At 44.0% G+C, this 22,248-nt stretch overlaps 1 protein-coding gene across 1 annotated transcript in view; it reads left to right on the forward strand.

Annotated features, from left to right (window-relative positions):
- Nucleotides 1-22,248, forward strand: part of Pstpip2 (proline-serine-threonine phosphatase interacting protein 2) — a 78,725-nt gene that overhangs the window by 49,221 nt on the left and 7,256 nt on the right. The window contains exons 5-11 of the mRNA XM_051163705.1: nt 2,567-2,673; nt 8,775-8,837; nt 17,830-17,928; nt 18,916-18,961; nt 19,122-19,201; nt 20,675-20,773; nt 22,008-22,104. Coding sequence (XP_051019662.1) covers nt 2,567-2,673; nt 8,775-8,837; nt 17,830-17,928; nt 18,916-18,961; nt 19,122-19,201; nt 20,675-20,773; nt 22,008-22,104 — 591 coding nt within the window. The remainder of the gene's footprint in view (nt 1-2,566; nt 2,674-8,774; nt 8,838-17,829; nt 17,929-18,915; nt 18,962-19,121; nt 19,202-20,674; nt 20,774-22,007; nt 22,105-22,248) is intronic.

The raw sequence follows: 22,248 nt of genomic DNA on the forward strand, positions 1-22,248 counted from the left end.
AAAGCTAGTCCAGGACAGGCAGGGCTACACAGAGAAATTCTGTCTCGGGGGGTGGGGGGGGGGTGGGGATGGGGGAAGGATATCGCAAAGGGAATGGGTAAAGTGAGAGTATGGAGGGGGAACGTGAGGAGCTTTTATGCCCTTTCTGAGCACACCGGGCCAGAATGGGCCCAGCAGGCTTCAGCCACACCACCATTCTGCTGGCATAAGCATAGCGCTCAGCAATCTCCATTTGCTTGGCTATGAGGAAGCTCCCAAAGCCACGTCTGTTTTGATTTTTATGGAGACGTCACTGGATAGACACACTCGTTAATAGGCTGAGTGGGAAAGCCAATTAGGCTCTTCAGGGTCTTCCTGAAGTGTATCATTTCTACCTATAGGGCATGGGGCGGGGCGCCTCTGGAGGAAGCAGGGTCCTTTGACCTACTACTAGACAATGAAGAATTTCTTTATGGCCCACAAGGCAGAGGCAGATTAGTTTTCACTATCTTCCTTAGGCAAGTGAGCAATGGGATAAAGCATATACATGTAAAGAATATATATGACTCATATATTATTAATATGTATCAATGTGACACACATATATACTATGTATGTCGTATGTTATATATATCTGATATATATGGTAATACACACACATATATACATACATACACACACATACACACACATACACACACATACCATAGCACTACAGATGTAAAAGGTAGGTAAATAAATACTCCTTTCAACGTCTCCATAGACAGTGTCTCCTCTTCTCCTTAGTTCAGTGGTGGATCTGATTCTCAGTGCAGATGCAGTGTCCTTCCATGTTTCATATTTCCATATACACTCTGAAGCCAAAAGTGCTGAAGCGCACAGCTTGACTCGCCTAAGTAATTTACTTTTTTGCTCTTATTTCTTTTCCATCTCTCTCAAAAAAACAGTTTTATTGTTTCTGTTGTGGTAGCTCATACTTGCAATCTTAGCACCCAGGAGGCAGAGGTGGAAGGATCATGAATTCCCAGGGAAGCCTGGGGTATATAATAGCAAGAGGTGATATTGGAGAAACAATCAAGTAACAAGGCAAAACAAAAAGCGCTTGACGTTTGGTATTAAAATAATATAGTAAGTATACTAAATATTAAATATAATTTAATATAGAATTAAATGTAATATAATATTTAGATTTCAAATGAGACGGCTCACTCTACAGAAGACAGTAAACACTGACATTTTTTCCCCTCAATTTAAAAAAGTTCTTGGTGATTATTTCATCAGGCATTTAAATGTATTAAATGTATTTTATTTTTAAATGCAGTTTAATACATGTTATATTAGATATGAGGCCAAAGTGTTGCATGAATTTTTGATAAATGTTTAATCTCATGAGATATCTGAGATACAAAGAACCTAGAATCGTGTAAGAGGATGGAGAATCGAATTTGAAGTTGTGGTGCTCTTAGTAATGCTCTAGCTTTTATTTTTCTTGCTATGATAAAATATTCTGACAAAAGAAATTAGGGAGAAGCCGGGCGTGGTGGCGCACGCCTTTAATCCCAGCGCTTGGGAGGTAGAGGCAGGTGGATCGCTGTGAATTCAAGGCCAGCCTGGTCTACAAAGAGTCTAGGACAGCCAAGGCTACACAGAGAAACCCTGTCTCGAAAAAACCAAAAAAAAAAAAAAAAAAAAAAAAAAAAAAAAAGAAAGAAAGAAAGAAATTAGGGAGAAAGAGTTTATTCAGCTTACAGTTACAGGTTGCAGCATCATGGGATGGAATTCCTTACATCCTTAGCCAAGAGCAAAGTAACCTTTATTACATGCATGCTTGCTTGCTCACTCATTTGCTTGCTTACTTGATTGCTCGCTTACCTGCTTGCTTGCTCCCTCGCTTGCCTTGTGCTAAGCTGAATTTCTCCACTTGCATAAAACCCAGGAGCCCCTGACTGGGGAATGGCTCTGTCCACAGTAGGTTGGTTTGTCCCATGTCAATTAACCGTAGATAACCACCCACAAAAATGCTCACAGACCAACCCAATGTAATCAGCCCCTCAATGAGACTCTCTTCCCATGTGGGTTATGTCAAGCTGACAATAAAAGCCAACACACCAGGACGTATGGTTATTTATTGAATGGGATTCTTGGCTGCATCCCCGCCTCCCCCCCCCCCCCAACCCCTGGCCCTGGGCATACACTGGCTTAGTAACAGTTAGTAGCAAGAGCTTAAGTTAAAGACATAGCTTTGGGCTTGGTGGCCAGGACCATGTTAGGCACAAGAAGGACCTCAATGGGTGTTGGTGACCAAGAAAATTATTATTATTTTTTTTGCTTTCGTTTTTGGAAACAGGGTCTCTCTGTGTAGCCCTGACTGTCCTGGACTTGCTTTGTAGACCAGGCTGGCCTCGAACTCACATCGATCTGCCTGCCTCTGCCTCCTGAGTGCTAGGATTAAAGGCGTGTGGCACCTCACCTGGCTTAAGAAAATTATTCTTAATTTTGCTTATTTCTCCAGATTTGTTTGAGAAGTTGTGTGTGTTTGAGCTTGACATATGTGGACTTTGACTTTATTTATAAATTACTTTTATAGAAGTAGACAACGTGGCCCAGTGTCACATTCAGCTTGCACAGACTCTACGAGAAGAGGCCAGGAAGATGGAAGAATTCAGGGAAAAGCAAAAGCTACAGCGGAAAAAGGTTAGTTTGTGTATGTGTTAAAATATCACATTTTTTGCAGAAAAATCCAAGACACGTCTGTTACTAAATCGCTCAACTTGCTGGACATAGTGGCACACACTTTTAATTCTAGCACTCAGGAGGCAGAGGCAGGCAGATCTCTGTTGAGTTCGAGGCCAGCCTGGTCTATATAGTGAGTTCCAGAACAGCAGGACAGCCAGAGCTGTTTGGTGACTTAGAGGAATCAAGAAATAAGTCCAGGTTTATATTATAACGTTTTCTTTTTAGACCAGAGCAGTCACAACTCTGATTCCTGTACATGCAGGTTGACCCTTTAGCCAATGAGGGCCTTTCAAGGACTCATGTCTTGCCTGTAATCCTAGAACTCGGGAAGCAGAGGCAAGTGGATCTCTGTGAGTTTGAAGCCAGTCTGGTCTACAAAGCGAGTTCCAGGACAGTCAGGGCTACACAGAGAATCCATGTCTTGAAGGGAAAAAAAAAAAAAAAAAAAAAAAAAAGAATGAATGTCTTTCAAGACTGGAAGGCTGTCAGATCTCTATGGACATTTGGGGACCTGTTGTCCTTCCTGGAGGTCCCTGTGGAGTTCTTTCTGCATCCTTGCTTTTGCATAGAGCTGATATTGTTTCTGCAGTCTGTGCCCATCCATTCACAGCCAGTATTAAGGCTGAGTGGACCCTAACCTCCTAAGATGAGCTACTTCTCCTGAAGTTTCAAGTTGGAGATTGGCTTGCTATGAGTGTGTCAGGTTGCCAGCAGAATCCTAAGGACCTCCCCATAGGTCCTGCCTGCCTTTAATTTTACGAGCTGCTTTTTCCTTTGTTTGTTCAACATGGGGTCTCATGAAGTCTCAGCTGGCTTCCAATTTACCATATAGCTGAATCTCCTGCCTCCACCTCCCAAGTGCTAGGACAATAGACATGTGCTGCTATGTCCAGCTTAAGAGTGGCTCTTTGCCTGCCACTGCCTCTTATTTCTCGGCCAGTGTTTGTGCAATGTCTGTTACCATAAAGGATGGACAGGTGCAGGCAGTTAAGGAATGCTCTATTAAACCCTTTCACGTGCTCTCTCAAGCTTGTGTATCACACCTGAGGGTGCATCTATCCCAAAGTCTTTTTCCAAGCAGAATTATCATGTGTGCTATATTTGTTAGATAACAGATCCTTTAGCTTGACATTGTCAGGTCTGCCATTTCTTCTCTCTCTCTCTCTCTTTCTTTCTTTTTTTTGAGACAGGATTTCTCTGTGTTAGCCTTGGCTGTCTTTGACTTGCTTTGTAGACCAGGTGGCCTGGAACTCACAGCAATCCTCCTGCCTCTGCCTCCCGAGTGCTGAGATTAAAGGCGTGTGCCACCAAGCCCGGCCCAGGTCTGCCATTTCTTTAAAGAAGTTATAGGTTGTTTTGTTTTCTATTGAGATGGGGATCTCCCTGTGTAGTCTTGGATGCTCTGTAACTCATATATATTCAGGCTGGCCTCTAACTCATAGAGATCCTTTTGTCTCTGCCTTCTGAGTGCTAGGATTAAAGGTGTGCATGCACCGCCACACCTGGATGAAATGACAGCAAAATAACTTGGAGGTTGGAAAGATGGCTCAGCGGTTGAGAGTGTACTGCCCTTATAGGGCCTCTGAGTTCATTTTCTCACACCCATGGTAGATGGCTCAAAAACATCTGTAACTCAGCTCCGGGGTACTCGATCCTCCTGGCCTCAATGGGTACCTGTACTCACATGTACACACTCACACACAGGCAGGAACAGACATACAATCAAAACAACAGAAGCTGGGTGTGGTGGCAGTGCCTTTAGCACCCCAGAGGCAGAGGTAGGCACAGGCTGGTCTGTGAATTCAAAGCTAAGCCTGGTTCCAGGCCAGTGGGAGTTACCTAATGAGGCCTCATCTCAAAAGGACAGAAAGAAAACAAAAGTTAAGGAGGTATCATGTCTGGTGTGGAACTGTTAAAAACATTAAAGAGAAGCATAATGCCTTAGTCAGCTGGGCTCTGCCTATAGGATTCTGCTGAAGAAGGGTTGTCTCCTCACATCCTCAGGTGTCGTAGATTTCCCCAGCTCTTGTGGAGAGACTTGCTAGCTTTGCAAGGCTTCTGGACATCCCCACTAAGGTTGCACGGAGCCCGTGGTTGGGATCAGCAATGGAGCAGCAAATGCTCAATTCAAGTCCCATTCTCAGCAGGAGACACTTTCTTTCTTTCTTTCTTTTTTAAAAAATATTTTATTTAATTTTAATGTGCCTTAGTATGAGAGTGTCAGATCTTGGAGTTACAGACAGTTGTGAGCTGCCATGTGGGTGCTGGGAATTGAACCCCGGTCCTTTGGAAGAGCAGGCAGTGCTCTTAACCACTGAGCCATCTCTCCAGCCCAGGAGACACTTTCAAAGCATTGAAAAGTCCAAGTTTACTGAGAGAATTGTAGTTATGTGTTTCACAATGAAGCCGGGATGAACTTGGGGCAACCTGTTTATTTTTGAAGAACATATTTTTAGGTGGGGTAAAGTGTCAGTGCTAACTTCCCCTTTAAAAAGTGTCACACTGCATGCTCTGGTCTTCCCTTTCTTGGAAACAGAGCCATTTCCACTCATCAAAGGAACTTGTCAGTTTCTTTTCTTTTTTTTCTCTTTGGCTGCTTGTTGAATCCAGGATATGGTTCTGCTAGCCAAGTGTTTGAGCTGTGTCTCCACACCCCATTTACCGACTTATTGTTAAAAGACTTAGAAATTTTTAAGTAGAATGTTTTCTGCCTTTAAAAAAATATACTTTTAAGATTTTAAGAATCTTTAGCTGGGTGTGGTGGCACATACTTTTAATCGCAGCACTAAGGAAAGAAGAGACAGGCAGATCTCTGTGGGTTTGAGACCAGCCTGGTCTACATAGTAAGTTCCAGGACAGCCAGAGCTACATAGTGAGACCCTGTCTCAAAACAAAACAAAACAATAAACAAACAAACCCAGAAATCTTTATCTTACATCTATGAGTGTTTTATTTGCATATGTCTGCATACTGTCAGTGTGTGGGGTGCCCATGCAGTTAGAAGGAGGTATCAGAGATGCTCTTAACCCAGAGCTACAAATGCTATGAGCCACCATGTGGCTGCTGGGAATTGAACCAGATCTTTTGCAAGAGGAAAAAGTGCTCTTAAGCGCAGAATCAGCACTCTAGTCCTGTTTTCTGCTCCTCTCTCTCTCTCTCTCTCTCTCTCTCTCTCTCTCTCTCTCTCTCTCTCCACGTACACACATATGTGTGTGTGTGCTCAATCACATGCATACGATGTTTATGTGTACATGCCATGATGTCTATGTGAAAATCAGGGGACACCTTGCAAGAGCTGGCTCTCTTCTCCCCTGTGTGGGTCCCGGGAATTGAACCCACATTATCAGGCTTGGCATCAAGTGTCTTTATCTACTGAGAACTGGATCTCCCAATTGATTTTTTTTGGTAAACTGGGACATAGGAGACGTGAGCAGGATGGCTGGCTAGCTGTTTTAGCTGCTCACTTCCACAAGTAGTGTTTTCTTGAGCACCAAGATGGGCATGTTTTCCTGCCACTTAGTACAGACATAGCCAGACAGACTGATGCACCATAAAATCTGGATAAAGTATGACAGGTGTTACACAGTGCTGAGGAAAGGCAGGTCCCATCTGAACACTGGGTACAGACGTACAAGCTCATTTGACTTGGTGAGGCCTCCTGGAGGAAACCATCCTCATGCTAAAGCCGGCAGTTAGAGGCTGCTGCTGAGGTAGTGAGAGGCAAGCCTCTCATTCCTGGGGGTAGGCATGGCGAGGAGGTGGTCTTTGGATCTCATTTTCAGTAATCTGCCTCAGAATTACTTGGGCCCTTCTCAAGTCTCTCCATTTTCCATTATTTTCCCTTTCTCCTCTTTCTTCCACCTTCTAGATGAGATAGTTGAGTTTTTGCACCCTCTGTGTCACCAACAGTAAACCACATTCACAGCAGATTTGGTCTGAGCAGTAAAGCCGAGTCCTGGAAGAACGTCTCCTCCAAAAACATCTTCAAGAGAAGTCACATTCACTGAGGTCACCATGAGTGGGTTACCCTGGAAGTCAGCACGGACAGAAGAAAACTTAGGTCAAGGCTATTTAGCAGATAGAGATGGATCTGACATGCCATCACTAACTCTCTGAGCGGGCTTTAGCAATGCTTGTCACCCAGGGACCAGAAATTCCGCCTGTCTGCTTACAGTCAATGGCTGCTTTTAGGATCTTGACAATTGTCAAACACTGGTGTGCCTTGTGAAGGCAGAGAGGGATGATGGGAAGTGAAGAGGTGGTGTAAAACCACTCAGCACCTGAGGAATATTTAAAGTAAATGCTATATAGAACTTGGGGATAAGGAGACTATTATATAGCATAATAATATATATATAATATAATATATATAATACTATATAAATAAAGAGCTATTAGGCTATCAATTATAAAGTAGTAGCAGCCATCAACTCGACAAGCAGCAAGGTATATATTTGGACTAAAAGGGCCATGGCAAAGCCCAGCACTGCTAATTGATCTGCACAAGTAGCCTAGGACAAACCAGCTGTAATTATTAAAGGAGTAAAACTCTTCCTGGCAGAGGAGCCTAGTCAGCTATGTGACCCTCAGCTCCCTGGCAGCTGTGGTCAGGATCTGTCATGTATCTTCCCATGTGGGACTCATGGGACACTGTGTCTGCAGTGTCTTCCTCAGTAGCAGATGAACAGCCACTTCCTGGTATCTCTCTTTCAGAGAAGGCTGGAAGGTCAATCCTGGGTTCTTTGAAGATCCAATAAGGCAGTTTCATGTATCCCACTGTTTTTTTTTTTTTTTTGCTTATTTGAGACAGGGTTTCTCTGTGTAACAGCCTGGCTGTCCTGGACTCTCTCTGTAGACCAGGCTGGCCTTGAACTCAGAGATCAGTTTGTCTCTACCTCCCCAGAGCTGAGATTAAAAGCATGCACCACCACCTCCCAGCTATGTCAGCTTTCTTATTTGCTGACTGTCTTAGTTGCTTTTCTACTGTGGTGAAGACACCGTGAACAAAGGAACTCATTGAAGAAAAGTTTATTATTGCTTACAGCTTTACAAGGTTATATATGACCTCATGGCAGGAAAGATGGCAGCAGGAAGACAAGGATAGTACTGTAGCAGTAGCTGAATGCTTACTGTTGAGACAACAACCACAAGGCCAAGAAAAGGTGCCTGGGAATAGTGTGGGTTCAAAGCCCACTCCCAGTGACACGCCTCCTCCAACAAGGCCACACCTCCTAGTCCTTCCCAAACCGGTCCACCAACTGGCGACCACTCATTCAAACACATGAGCCTATGGGGATCATTCCTATTCAGACCTCTGTACTGATTTTGTTTCTTTGGGCTCACAGCTCATTGCCATCAGGAAAATGGAGATGCAGTGCTTACACAGAAATGATGCTGTGATCATGAGGCTGCCGCACATAGAAATGCTGGATAACTGGGAGCCAGAAAATTGCCTAACAAATTTACAGCCATCCCAAGTACAGTGAAGAAACTGTGCTCAAGTGAACTACACAGTTTATCTTGCTGGGTTTAGATGAGGTGGAGGACTGTAAAGCAGTTTCTGTTGGCAGTGCTACGAACACTTCCTTGGTCCCCCTAGCAACTTGTAAACATTTGTCATTGATGGGCCACAAAGTGGAAGTTGAGTTCCTCATTTTCCTGTGTTGGGATAGCTTCCAAAATAAAGACTCTTTTAAGATACAGATGGTATTTTAACAAAAAATAAAAAAATTCCTTCTTGAAACCAAAGTTCTTTGATTCTGGATTCACTAAAGAAAGCACTCCATGGTGACCAGTGAGTTTCTGGTCTTGTCTTGAGTGCTCAGGATCGGGTGTGTGAGTGCCCAGGTTAAGTGACAAGCAGTGTCAGAGTTCTTGAGCAGGGTTTAGCCTCTGTCTGTATTGTCTTCATTTGTGAAGTGTGAGTAAAAACCATCCCGTTTGGCTTCTGGGTGATGTGAGGATCAAACCAGAATCCATGTTGATGCCTAGCCCTCAAGACAAGCCTCTGTTAGCAGTAACTTAGGTTTTTGTTAACCGTGCTTGCGTTCTCTTTACAGACAGAAACTATAATGGATGCTGCCCACAAACAGAGGAACTCGCAATTCAAGAAAACCATGGACGTGAGTCACACTTGCTGCTGCCGTCTTTGTCATAGTGACATTATCCGAAAGTCTGTGCTGTGCACGAACATGTTCCTACTCAAATGATGTTTTCATTATGTCATTTACCATTGTGGTGCTAAGGAAAACACTTGCGGGTGTGGGGAGGTTTTCTTTCTGGTGAGCTGGTGCAGAAGTCTGTCCTCTGGGCATGGCACGCCTATTGCCTTCTAAGTAAGAGTAGCTCTGGCTACCGGCCAGGACTGGACCCAGTAAAGTTCTCTCCTACTGGAGAGGGAGGGTCACAGGACAGCAAATGAGCCATCACAATCAGGATAAGGGGCCTCAAAAAGCCATGTCTTTAACAAGGGCATATGGGTAGATAACAGTTCTGGGGAGGGGACAGGCTTTTCTTTTGTGGTATAGCTACCAATACATTGTCCATGCCTCCTCACGCCCCTGCACACCCTCCTCTCTCTCTGTGTATCTTGTATTTGAACTTTTTTTCTTTTTCTGTTTTGGTTTTTCAAGACAGGGTTCCTCTGTGTAGCCTTGGCTGTCCTGGACTCGCTTTGTAGACTAGGCCGACCTTGAACCTCACAGCAATCCGCCTGCCTCTGCCTCCCTAGTGCTGGGATTTTTTTTTTTTTTTTTTTTTTTGTTTTTCGAGACAGGGTTTCTCTGTGTAGCCTTGGCTGTCCTGAACTCACTTTGTAGACCAGGCTGGCCTCGAACTCACAGAGATCCACCTGCCTCTGCCTCCCGAGTGCTGGGATTAAAGGCATGCACCACCATGCCCGGCTTATATTTGAACTTTTTATCCCATGATGATCCTGAATCTTGACTGTTCCTCATTTTACTGAATGATCCTTTTGTGTTTTAAGATATCTGGAAATTAGGACAGTCCCCTTTCCTTTAACTTATTTACACTAATTAATTCTCCTTTGACTTATTTAATTTGTTTCCTTTAACTTACCAACAATGCCTGGCAAGCTAGGGCTATGTGGTTATAGATCCCATCCACGCTTTTCATGAGGCTGTTAGTGCCCAGTACAACAAACCCTTCTCTTAGGAGAGTTGTGACTGTGACAGTGTTGAAAGTGTCGCTAGGGAGGTGACACATGCAGTTTGCTCAGTTTCTTGATGGAAACCATGTCAGAGCATTTTGTGGAGTGCAGAAATAGTGCTGGGGAACATGTGATTTTTTTTTTTTAGAAATTTAGGACATGTTTCCTCACAATTAAGCATACTTACTTCTAAAGAAAATATACATCTTTTAATTTTTTCCTGTACCTATACTTAGATGTTTGATTATGTTAGTCAGCTTTCTGTTATGGGAAAACATCAGAGAAAACAACTTAAAAGGAAGAAAGGTCTGCTGTGTTTCCCAGCTCCAGAGGTTTCTGTCTACCACTGCTTGCTCCTGAAGGGAGGTGGAACATCATGGTGCAGTGTGGGTGGTAGAACAGAGTTGCCAGGGAAGCAAGGGTACAGGGGGCGGGGCCAGGACCAGAGCAACCCAGAGGACCCTGGCGCCACCTCCAAGTTTCTACCACCTTCCAACAGCCTATGCAATTAGGATCCCATTAATGGATTACCGAGATGAGGTCAGAGCACAGTGGTCCAATCACTTCCTGCAATGTTATCTCTGAACACTGGTGCGTTTGGGGTTAAGCTTGACCAAAGCAAAGCAAAAAAATTATTGTTAATTTCCTTTTCCTTCCACTAGAAAAATAATTTAGGATAAAAGATTTTTTGTTTGTTTGTTTTGTTTTTCGAGACAAGATTTCTCTTGTAGTCCTAGTTGCCCTGGACTCACTTTGTAGACCAGGCTGGCCTCGAACTCACAGAGATCTGCCTGCCTGTGCCTCCCAAGTGCCGGGATTAAAGATGTGCACCACCATGCCTGGCTAGGAAAAATTTTTTAAAGATTCATTTATTTATTTTATGTATATGAGTGCTCTATCTGCATGTGTACCTGCAGGCCAGAAGAGGGCCTCAGATTCCAGTATAGATGGTTGTTAGCCACCAGGTGGTTGCTGGGAATTGAATTCAGAACCTCTGAAAGAGCAGACAGTTGTTCTTAGCTGCCGAGCCATCTCTCCCGCCCTAACTTAGGAAATGTGAGGGAAAATTTCAAAGTAATTTTGAAAAATTTCCCTCTCACTGCTGTAGTTTGTATTCTTTCTAGGATAAAACACTCTGGTAAAATAACCTGAGGAAAGAAGTTTATTTCATGTCACAGTTCATTAGTTCACCAAATTCCCAGAAGCCGGGGGTGGGGATTTAGCTTAGTGGCAGAGCACTTGCTTAGCAAGCGCAAGGCCCTGGGTTTGGTCCTCAGTTCTGGGGGGGCGGGGTTAAAAAAAAAAAAGAGGTTCCAAAAGCCAGGGGTGGTGGTGCACGTCTTTAATCCCGGCACTTGGGAGGCAGAGGCAGGTGGATCTCTCTGAGTTTGAGGCCAGCCTGGTCTATAAAGAGAGTCCAGGACAGCCAAGGCTACACAGAGAAACCCTGTCTTGAACTCCCCCTCCCGAAAGAAAGAAAGAAAGTAAGTTCCATAGCCAGGCTGTGGTGGTGTACACCTTTGATCTCAGCAGTTGGGAGACTGAGGCAGGCAGATCTCTATAAGTTTGAGGCCAGCCTGATCTTCTGCAGAGTGTGTTCCAGGACAGCCAAGACTATACAGAGAAACCCTGTTTCAAAAAATCAAAATAGAAAGGAAAAAAACAAAAAGGAAAGAAAGTAAAGAAAAAACAAAAATAGTGTCCTGAACTTGGTGACACCATCCTATGACCTCGCCTCTGAGTCTGAATAAAGAAAGGGAGAAAGGAAAAGCCAGTTGAACGCCAGCATTTCCCCTTCTCTACCTCCTGGTCCAAGCCACTGCACCGTGGAGAGTCCCATGTTTTGTGGCCATTGGCTCCTCCACACCTTCCTGCCATGATGGACCGTGAGCTGAAGTACACCCTTCCTCGGACAAGCTTCCTTTGATCCCAGCAATGAGAAAATACCGAATCCGGTCTCTGTCACAGTGGGTGACCTTTGCTCCTTACGTTCACTTGGTTCTCTATCTCTTCTGTTCTTCATGTGCTTTTGTGTGTTTAAACTGTGTTTCAGTTCTGAGATGTCCTTTTGGGATCCTTTTAGCTTCTGTTTCTTTGCCTCGCTTTTCTCTATCTTTGCCGTGCTGTTTTGCTTTGGTGTGTTTTGGCGTGTGGCTGTTTGCTGAATGCTTTTGCAGTCCCCGTCAGGTAATTCTAACGTCCAGCATCCTGATGCTGTGACCTGTTAATTGCTTTCATCCATTCACGTTGATATGTTTTCTAGTTCCTGATTTGGGTGATGTTCAGCTGATCTGGACGTTTAGGGATTTATTTAAAAAGCTTCGGGTTATTTAAATCATGTTGTAGCAGGTCTCCTGGGATAGCACTGCAGCGTGAGGGGGGCAAGAGCCTCACTAGTGCTATCTCGGGGTCGGAGGTCAGCTTCCCCCTCTATCCTCACCAGAAGTTCTGGCTTTTCACTACACTTCCTCTGCTACCACCCCAGGAGCGGAAGGGCCTGATGACTGTCAGGAGGGGTAAAAGTTCAGGTTCCCCACATGGTGCCCACTGGTTAGTCCTGCAAGGAGGGACACTGCAGTTCCTGTCACTGAGGACCCCTCAACAGGGCAACTGGTGTTACATATAGATTGGCAAATAGATAACTGTGAACTTCTGACCCACATGGCTTCTCCCTGTCAGGTGCTAGTTCTTTTTCTTTCAGTAATACTCTTTAAAGGGGAGGGTTTAGCCAGGTGTGGTAGTGCACACCTTTAGTCCTAGCACTTGGGAGGCAGATGGATTGCTGTGAGTTTGAGGCCAACCTTCTCTACAAAGCAAGTCCAGGACAGCCAAAGCTACACAGAGAAACCCTGTCTTGAAAAACCAAAAAAGCCGGTCGTGGTGGCGCATGCCTTTAATCCTAGCACTCGGGAGGCAGAGGCAGGCGGATCGCTGTGAGTTCGAGGCCAGCCTGGTCTACAAAGCGAGTCCAGGACAGCCAAGGCTACACAGAGAAACCCTGTCTCGAAAAACAAAAAAAAAAAAAAAAAAAGAAAGAAAGAAAAGAAAAGAACAAAAAGGTTGTTGGAGCCGGGCATGGTGGCACACGCCTTTAATCCCAGCACTCGGGAGGCAGAGGCAGGCGGATTGCTGTGAGTTCGAGGCCAGCCTGGTCTACAAAGTGAGTCCAGGATGGCCAACGCTACACAGAGAAACCCTGTCTTGAAAAAACAAAAAAGAAAAAAAAAAAGGTTGTTGGGTTTTTTTTTTGGCAATTTTTAAAATCATAAATATGATCAATATCCCATCAATATTATACTAAGAATCTAAAACTTTACTTTCAGGAATCATCCAAAAATCAGAAGGAAAAGGCATGAACTGTTCATTAACTGCAGTATTGAAAGCTGTAATGATTTAGTGACTGACAGTTGGAGAAGGGCTATATATAGTAGGTAACCTTTCAGAATACAGTTAGAGTCATGTCTGGGTGGCACAGGCCTTTAATACCAGCCTTTGGGAGGCAGAGGCAGGTGGAGATCTATGACATCAAGGCCAGCCTGGTCTACATAACTAGTTCCAGGTTAGCAAAGGCTATGTAGTGAGTCCCTCTCTCAAAACAAGAAGAGTAATACCAATTATAGGGGCTGGCTAGATGTCTCAGCAGCTAAGAGCGGTATTGTTCTTGTGGAGGACTTTTGCTAAGTTCCCAGCACCCTATTGGGTGGCTCATGACTGCCTGTAGCTATGGCACCAGGACATCTAATGTACTCTTCTGACCTCCGTGAGCACTGGCTTGAGGGCATTGCATTCAGCTGCATACCACAGCTAAAAACAAAATTAAAACAAAATGATCTATGAAAATGTACAGTTATGAAGAATATGCTACAACAGGGAAAAAACAACATACAATATTAAACAACAAAAGAGAAAAAAATTTAAATAACATTAAAGTTTAAGACACCTTTTAGTAAAAAAAAAAAAAATATATATATATATATATATATATATATATATATATATTCCGTATTTACTTATTTACTGCATGTCTGTGCACACACACGTGGAGATCGGAGGGCAACCAGCAAGGTTAGATTCTCTCTTTCCACCATGTGTGTTTCAGGGATCGAACTCAGGCCATCAAGCACTTACCTGTAACTGGGCATCTTGTGACCTTTATATCCTTCTGTGATAGACATGGTGGGGCGGTGTTTGTGATCATCTACCTTACAGCTGCTCAGCCTTTCTAGTGCAACCTGCACTTTTACAAATCAGTTAAAAGGGCTTGGCCTTAGTTGCAGGCTAACTGAGGCCCAGGTTCAATCCCTAGTACTAAAAAGTCAATGAGAGTCCTTGATATTCAGGGTTGATTGCAAAAATATAGATCTTTGGGGGCTTCCATAGATTACGATTACTTTGGTAACATTACTTAAAGATTTAAAAGATGGTTTTATTATTTGCATAAAATAAGTTGAGATAAACATTATGTAATGGTTTGAAAACAATTACAATAAAAAGTGTGCAATAAATAAAAAGGCAAAAGACATGAAATAGAAAATGTCCCACTTGCCAGGCAAGTGTGGCAGTGCATGCCTTTAACCTCAGCAGAGGCAGGCAGGTCTCTGTGAATTGTAGGCTAGCCTGGTCTACCAAGTGAGTCCAGGAGATCTAGGGCTACACAGAGAAACCCTGTCTCAAAAAACTGAAAACCAAAAGAAAAAAAAAAACCAACATGCTCCCTGTACTTGTTGTTGGTAGGGAAATATAGACTTTCAAATTATTTCTGGGAGGATTAACTGCTGCAGCCATTTTTGAGAAAGTCTGATAAACATACCTTTAAAAATCGATTATTTTAAATGTATTTATTTTCATTTTATTACACACATTAGTGTGTTTTAAAAAGTGGGAAAGGTCCCAGGTAATCACATGTCTATGAATTTTTCCTGTATAAAGAAATTTATATTACTCAAAAGACAGAATGCATTACGTCTAAAGAAAGGCACATTGATAAATGTCCACCATTTTAGCACATAGTATAATACAGTTTGTAGCTGTATTCATATGTAAAATGAACTAAACATGTGCATTGTTTTTACAGCCATTGAATGTATAAAAGGCTGGGTATAGTGGCATAGGCCTTTAATCCTAGCACTCAGGAGACTGAGGCAGGAGGATCTCCATGAGTTTGAGCACAGCCTGGTCTGTATAGTGAATTACAGAGAAGCCAAGGCTCCATAGAGAGACCTGTTTCATAAAACCAACCAACCAACCAACCAACCAACCAATCAACCAACCAAACAACCAACCAACCAAACAACCAAACAACCAACCAACCAAACAACCAAACAACCAACCAATCAACCAACCAACCAACCAAACAACCAACCAACCAACCAACCAACCAACCAACCAATCAACCAATCAACCAACCAACCAATCAACCAACCAACCAACCAACCAACCAACCAACCAACCAACCAATCAACCAACCAACCAACCAACCAACCAACCAACCAACCAACCAACCAACCAACCAACCAACCAACCAACCAATCAACCAACCAACCAACCAACCAACCAACCAACCAACCAATCAACCAACCAACCAACCAACCAACCAACCAATCAACCAACCAACCAACCAACCAACCAACCAACCAACCAACCAAAGAAATCAAAAAACAGTGTGCTGGTACATATATGTAATCCCAGCACTCAGGAGTCTGAGGCAGGAGGATCATGAGTTTGAGTCCAGCCTTGGTTACATAGCAAGTGCAAAGCCAGCCTCAACTACATAGTGAGACTATGTCTCAGAAAACCAAGGGATTTGCTAGGTGGTGGTGGTGCATGCATTTAATCCCAGCACTCAGAGGCAGAGGCAGGAGGATTTCTGAGTTCGAGACCAGTTTGGTTTACAAAGGGAGTCCAGGACAGCCAAGGCTACACAGAGAAACCCTATCTTAACTACACCCCTCAAAAAAAGAAAAAAGAAAAAAAGAAAAAAAGAAAACTAAGGGCTTAGATGGAGTCAGTGGTAGAGTGCTTCCCAAATGTGTAGAGCCCTCGGTTCCATCCTCCACAAAGAAGAGTGGAGCTATAGTGACTGTGCTTGACAGAGAGAAATAGCTCCAAGACTGTGTAAAAAAGAGTCATTCATTACATGGGTCCTTTTTGCATGATTGTCATGTGTTTTTATAATTATGAAAACTAAGAACTTATCATTTTTTACTTTTTTTTTGGTTTTTTTTTGAGACAGGGTTTCTCTGTGTAACAGCCCTGGCTGTCCTAGACTTGCTTTGTAGACCAGGCTGGCCTCGAACTCACAGACGTCCTCCTGCCTGTGCCTCCCGAGTGCTGGGATTAAAGGTGTGCGCCACCACTGCCTGGTTTGAATTTACTATTTCTGTACATAAAATTTTATATGATAACATAACACAACATTACAAAATAACATACAGCATATAGAGAAAGCTTGTGAAGGACTAACCCTCATTCATTAATGGGAACTTAATTATGGGAAACGTAAGGAAGTGTGTGTAACAGTAAGCACAGGCTGTCTCTCCAAAGGCGGAACCATCACCAACTGAATTTCACTGGCTCTGTGGGTTCAGTTTCACATGGAAGTGTGTACTATGCCTTTGAAGATAAGTATATAATGTATGTATAGCATAAGAATTTTTGCCTTGTAGGTGGGGAAACAAAAGCACATAGACAAGGGGAGGCTAGGATTTGAACCTCTGCACTCTGGTTCTAGCGCACGATCCCTGTTCCACATACAGCCACAGAGAAAGAACCAAGAAAAGACCTGTAGCTTTGGCTGGGAGCTTAGTGTTCAGTGACTGAGTCACATCTTCAGCCAAGAAAGGACGTCTTTGTTGTCAGTCAAGTACAACTATCATTTATTTATATGCTAATTGTTTGGTTCATAGCTTTATTAGAGTTTGCGAACTGCATAAGATAGGCTGTTGGCTACTTTAAACTCTGTAGAACAGAAGTCTTTAAAAAAGAAATGTGAGTGCCGGGTGTGGTGGCACACGCCTTTAATCCCAGCACTTGGGAGGCAGGGGCAGGTGGATCGCTGTGAGTTCGAGGCCAGCCTGGTCTACAAAGTAAGTCCAGGATGGCCAAGATAATATAGAGAAGTCCTGTCTTGAAAAACCACAAAAAAAAAAAAAAAAAAAAAAAAAAAAAAAAAAAAAAAAAAGAAAAGAAAAGAAAAGAAAAGAAAAGAAATATGGGGCAGGGTGCGGTGACTCATGCAGAAGGCAGAGGCGGGTGGATCTCTGTGAGTTCAGGGCCAGCCTTTCTATAAAGCGAGTCCAGGACAGTCAGGGCTCTGTTACACAGAGAGATCCTGTCTCAAAAACAAATAAACAAAAGAAACATGACTGTACGAGAGTGAAAGAAATGGTAGCGCTGGTGTGCCCCTCACTGTGCGGGGCAGCGGCTGGGGACTCTAGCATGCCGATGTCTGTTTAGAATGAGAGGGTGTCGATTCCAGTGACCGACCAGGTGATTGCACGTAGACTCTACGATTATGAATGTCACATAAACATCAGGGTACATGTCTTAGAAGTTATATACATGGGGTGAATATGATCATACTTCATATTATCATTTATGAAAATTTCAAGAATAAAGAAAAATGATTAAAACAATCAGTTATATACATTTCAAATCCCATTTCTTAGTCTTTAAAGCTCATGTGCTCTGTGCCAGCGAATGGCAGTTATTACGTCCTTTGTGCAGGGTCCACTCTGTGAGTAGTTTGGAAAAGAGCTAGAACCAGGGAGGCTCCGCAAACAGCAGTGAAAAGGGCACCTTGCCTCTGAGCGCCTGATGTCTGCAGTGACTCCAGCACCAGCCAGAGTTCGGTTGGTGAGCCTGGACACCTGCCTGGAGCTCTGGGTTAGCTGATCTTCAGGCTTTATGCCCCGCTCACCTGTCTCCCTCCTCTGTTTGTGACAAAGGCCAAGAAGAATTATGAGCAGAAATGCCGGGACAAGGACGAGGCGGAGCAGGCGGTTCACCGCAGTGCCAACGTGGCCAACCCGAGGCAGCAGGAAAAGGTACCTAGCGTGGCCTGCATCCCAAACAGCTGGAGCCTCACTCATGTCAGTTTAAAGCCAACTAAGGGCTGGCATGATGGGCATGGCATCATTGTAGTTCTCAGGGGTGTGAGGCAGGAGGGTCATGAGTTCAATGCAAGATGGGCTGCATTGTGAAACCCCATCTTGAAAAATAAAGACGAAGCTAACAGAACAATCTTAAATTATTTTTTAAAAGGTTTGTATCCCAAGTCTCTGGGATCCCAAGTCTCTGTCCTCCTCAGAACCAGAAAAAGTCCTTGTAACGTTCTCAGGTTGGGGAAAGCATCAGAGACACTCACTATTGGGGAACAGTGGCTGGAATAAGAGGCTTGATTTTTTTTTTTCTCTTTAGTGTCTTCAAAACTCAGCTCCTGTATTCTTTGTTGACAGCAGGGCGAGAATCACACGTTTAATAGTGTGGGCTGGAATGATACTATTAATAATAAAGTAAACACTAGTTTTAATAATATGACTGGAGCGATGGTTCAACAATTAAGAGCACTGACTCCTCTTCCAGAGGACCTGAGTTTGATTCCTAGCACCCACATGGCAACTCACAACCATCTATATCTCCAGTTCTAGGGTGTATGACAGCCACTTCTGGCCTCTGCAGACACCAGGCATGAATGTAGCACACAGACATACATGTAAGCAAAACACTCAAACACACACAAAATAATAATAATAAAAAAAAAAAATATATATATATATATATATAAACTGAATATAATATTATCCACAGCTTGAGGACGGGGAAATGTACCTCTAGGAAGACTAGGGTAGCTATTTTCTGATGAGAAGATTAAAGATGAAAGATTTGCTTCTGAGTGGGATGTAAATAGGGCTTGCACCAGACCTTACCTCTCCACTGTTGTTGCTTTTGTTGTTGTTGTTGCTTTTACATGTGTTTGCTCATGGAAGCCTGGGTCAGCTTTCCTAATCTCTTTCTGGTTTTGGTCCTCACAGCTTTTTGTGAAACTGGCTACTTCAAAGACCGCAGTAGAGGATTCAGGTGAGGGCAAGGTGCTCTGATAGATGGGGAGGGCCGGTTGGGGGCGGGGCTGCCGGCATTATTCAGAATTGGTGGTATGGATCCGCATCCAGAGGGAACAGCTTCGATCGATTCAAGCCTGGCTCGTTCCTAACTGTAGCTCCCCGCTCCCCCGTCACAGACAAGTCATACATGCTGCATGTCAACCTGCTGGAGAAGGTCCGAGAAGACTGGCAGAGCGAGCACATCAAGGCGTGCGAGGTAGGCACCTGGGACCGGAAGCGGCTTGGGGCCGGGACACCTTCCTTCTAGAACCCGAGTCTGTCTGCTTTCATTTAGGCACCTCGTCTCTCATTCGGTGGCTGAGCGTGAGGGGGAGTTAGAAATCGAGTATTTAAGCGACGGACGGAAGGGGTTGGAATACTTTCCTCTCATCCTCATCTTTCTGTCTCCTGTCCAGCTCAGTCCAAAGCTTTAGTGTAGTATCTGGTTAGTGCAGGCACGGAGCAGCTGTGTCAGTAAATGCTGGGCTGGGCACTGTAGCTACTCTCGGAGTCTTGTCTGTACTTGCTAGCTTCTAAGGGGGATACACAGGACTCCTTAATTTTCAAGAGAAAACAAAAGACACAACCTGCAAAGTTCCTCAGCTTTCTAACACTGTCCAGCGGGCTTTTCTTTACACGTTTGCTACAGTCTCTCCTCCCCTCGTGGCCACGAGCACACACGCTCCCTCTTTATCTCTTTATCCCTGTCTTTGTCCCCCCTTCCTGGTCCCCCCTTCCCATGTGCATGCGCGTGCGTGTGCGCCTGCGCGCGCGTTTGTGTGTGTGTGTGTGTGTACACGCATGTGAGGAATCAACCTTAGGGCCTCACACTTGCACGTTCTCTGCCGCTGAGATATGTTCTCTGCCCTAGCCATGCTTTTTTGGATGTTGTTTGAAAGCCCTGAGCTTACAGGCTGCTTCTTGACACCTGCTCTCTCCTCTCTCATGGGTACCAGGGATGCTGTTGATGTGTGGTCCAGGGGGACTTTGTGATTTCCTTTTCCTTTCTGTGGTGCTGGTGATCAGGGTTATACATGCCAGGCAAGCCTAATACCCCCAAACCAACTGTGGTGACTTTTTAAAAAGTTTTAAACTTTTTTGTTTTTTGTTTTGTTTGTTTGTTTGTGTTTTGAGACAAGGTTTCTCTGTGTAGCCTTGGCTGTCCTGGACTCTCTTTGTAGACCAGGCTGGCCTCAAACTGACAGAGATCTGCCTGCCTCAGCCTTCCCGAGTGCTGGGATTACAGGTGTGCACCACTGTGCTGATGTGACTTTTAAAATTTTTTAAAAATCTTTTTTATTCATCTTATTTGATTGGCCTTATTTGATGAATCTTTTGTTGTTGTTGTTTTCTGAGACAGGGTTTCTCTGTGTAGCCTTGGTTGTCCTGGACTCACTTTGTAGACTAGGCTGGCCTCAAACTCACATTGATCTGCCTGCCTCTGCCTCTGGAATGCTGGGATTAAAGATGTGCACCACCACGCCTGACTGAATCTTTTTTATTTATATGTACAATTAGATATTATGGGATGCTATGTTCACACTAAGCACTTCTGCTTTCTTTCTTCTTCTTCTTTTTTTTTTTTTTTTTACTATACCCCTCCATGTAGGTTATAACTGTTTAGGTCATAGCCAGTCTAACTAGATGCCCTTCTTTACACATGCATGAGCACACAACTGTTTTTCTGTAGGTGTTTGAGGCTCAGGAATGCGAACGAATCAATTTCTTCCGGAATGCGTTGTGGTTACACATGAATCAGCTGTCACAGCAATGTGTCACAAGTGATGAAGTAAGTTGGGAGCACCCGGGGAATATTGGCTCTGCATGTCCGAATCACCAGAGCGATCCTCTCCCCACTCCCTGCTTCTGCCTGCGGTACAGAGAGATAGTGACTTAAACACTGCTGTCACCTGCGCCACTCCTGGTCCGTTTTACCGCCATGACTCTCTAATTAAGAAACTGTGAGCTAGGCATAGAGGGCAGAAACCCTAATATGGACGTGTGGAAGTCCCCAAAACAGCTCCAGTGTAGCTCATCACTTAGCCCTGAGCCAAGTATTAGCATACTGAGTCATGCCCAGGCTGGTGGCCACTGCGGGATGAGGTCATGCTTCCGTGTCCTCATGCGCTTATCCAGAGTTAACTTGTGCACAGCTGTAGTAGCTGGGTCCCTAGATACCAGACAGCAGACCAGGCTATCACAGCCTTTGCTAGGAAATAGCTCTGCTCATTAATATGGGGCGTTGACTGTAGAAGAATAACCAGAGTCAGGCGCGGTGGCGCACGCCTGTAATCCCAGCACTCAGGGAGGCACAGGCAGGCAGATCTCTGTAAGTTTGAGGCCAACCTGGTCTACAAAGTTAGTCCAGGACAGCCAGGACCACACAGAGAAACTGTGTCTCAAAACAAAACAAAGAATGATAAGATGCCAAGATGAGACTTGATAGCCTATGACCATATAGTGGGGGAGGAGGTCCCCCTCGGTCATAGACCTAGGGGAGGGGAATGGGGTGAAAGCGGGAGGGAGGGAGGAACGGGAGGATACAAGTGATGGGATAACAATTGAGTTGTAATCTGAATAAATTAATAAAATTTTAAAAACTTTTAAAAAAGGAATGATCAGAGATGTCCAGAAAAAACATAGATTCCAATGGAAGAAGTTATCCTCGAGTTAAGTAGTTGTGTTTGCATTTGTGTATGGCATTGGGACTTAGTCATGCAGACTTGGCCTATAGTTTCTTAGTCCCATCAATACTTAAAAAGAAAAGGTAACCAGAGTTTTGGTCTGGCCAGAAAAAAACCATTTCCTTGTATCTTAATTTTTCTTTTTTTTAATTTAAAAAAGGTAATAGCATAAATTCACTAAGAAGGATCCCTTATGAGTCTTGAACTTGGGGGTGTTTTCTGCTTTCAACACAAAAGTTGCAAAAGAGCCAGTTGCTCACGAAAGTTCCTTTTATATAGAGTGGTGCCGTAGCTATCACCAGTAAACTTCTACATAATGCCTTATCTTGTTTTTATCAGATGTATGAACAAGTCCGTAAGAGTTTAGAAATGTGCAGCATTGAGAAGGATATCCAGTACTTTGTGAACCAGCGTAAAACTGGGCAGACTCCACCAGGTGAGCTGGGTCGCACAGTGGGCAGGGCCGATAAGCAACAGTATTGCTCTTTCTTGTCATAAGTCACAGAGGACACTTTCTGTGCTACTCAGCATTTGCTGCTGTAACAAATACCTGATGTAAATTGGCCGACAAGAGAAGGGT

Source organism: Acomys russatus, chromosome 20 (genome assembly GCF_903995435.1).
Source record: "Acomys russatus chromosome 20, mAcoRus1.1, whole genome shotgun sequence".
NCBI lineage: Eukaryota > Metazoa > Chordata > Mammalia > Rodentia > Muridae > Acomys > Acomys russatus.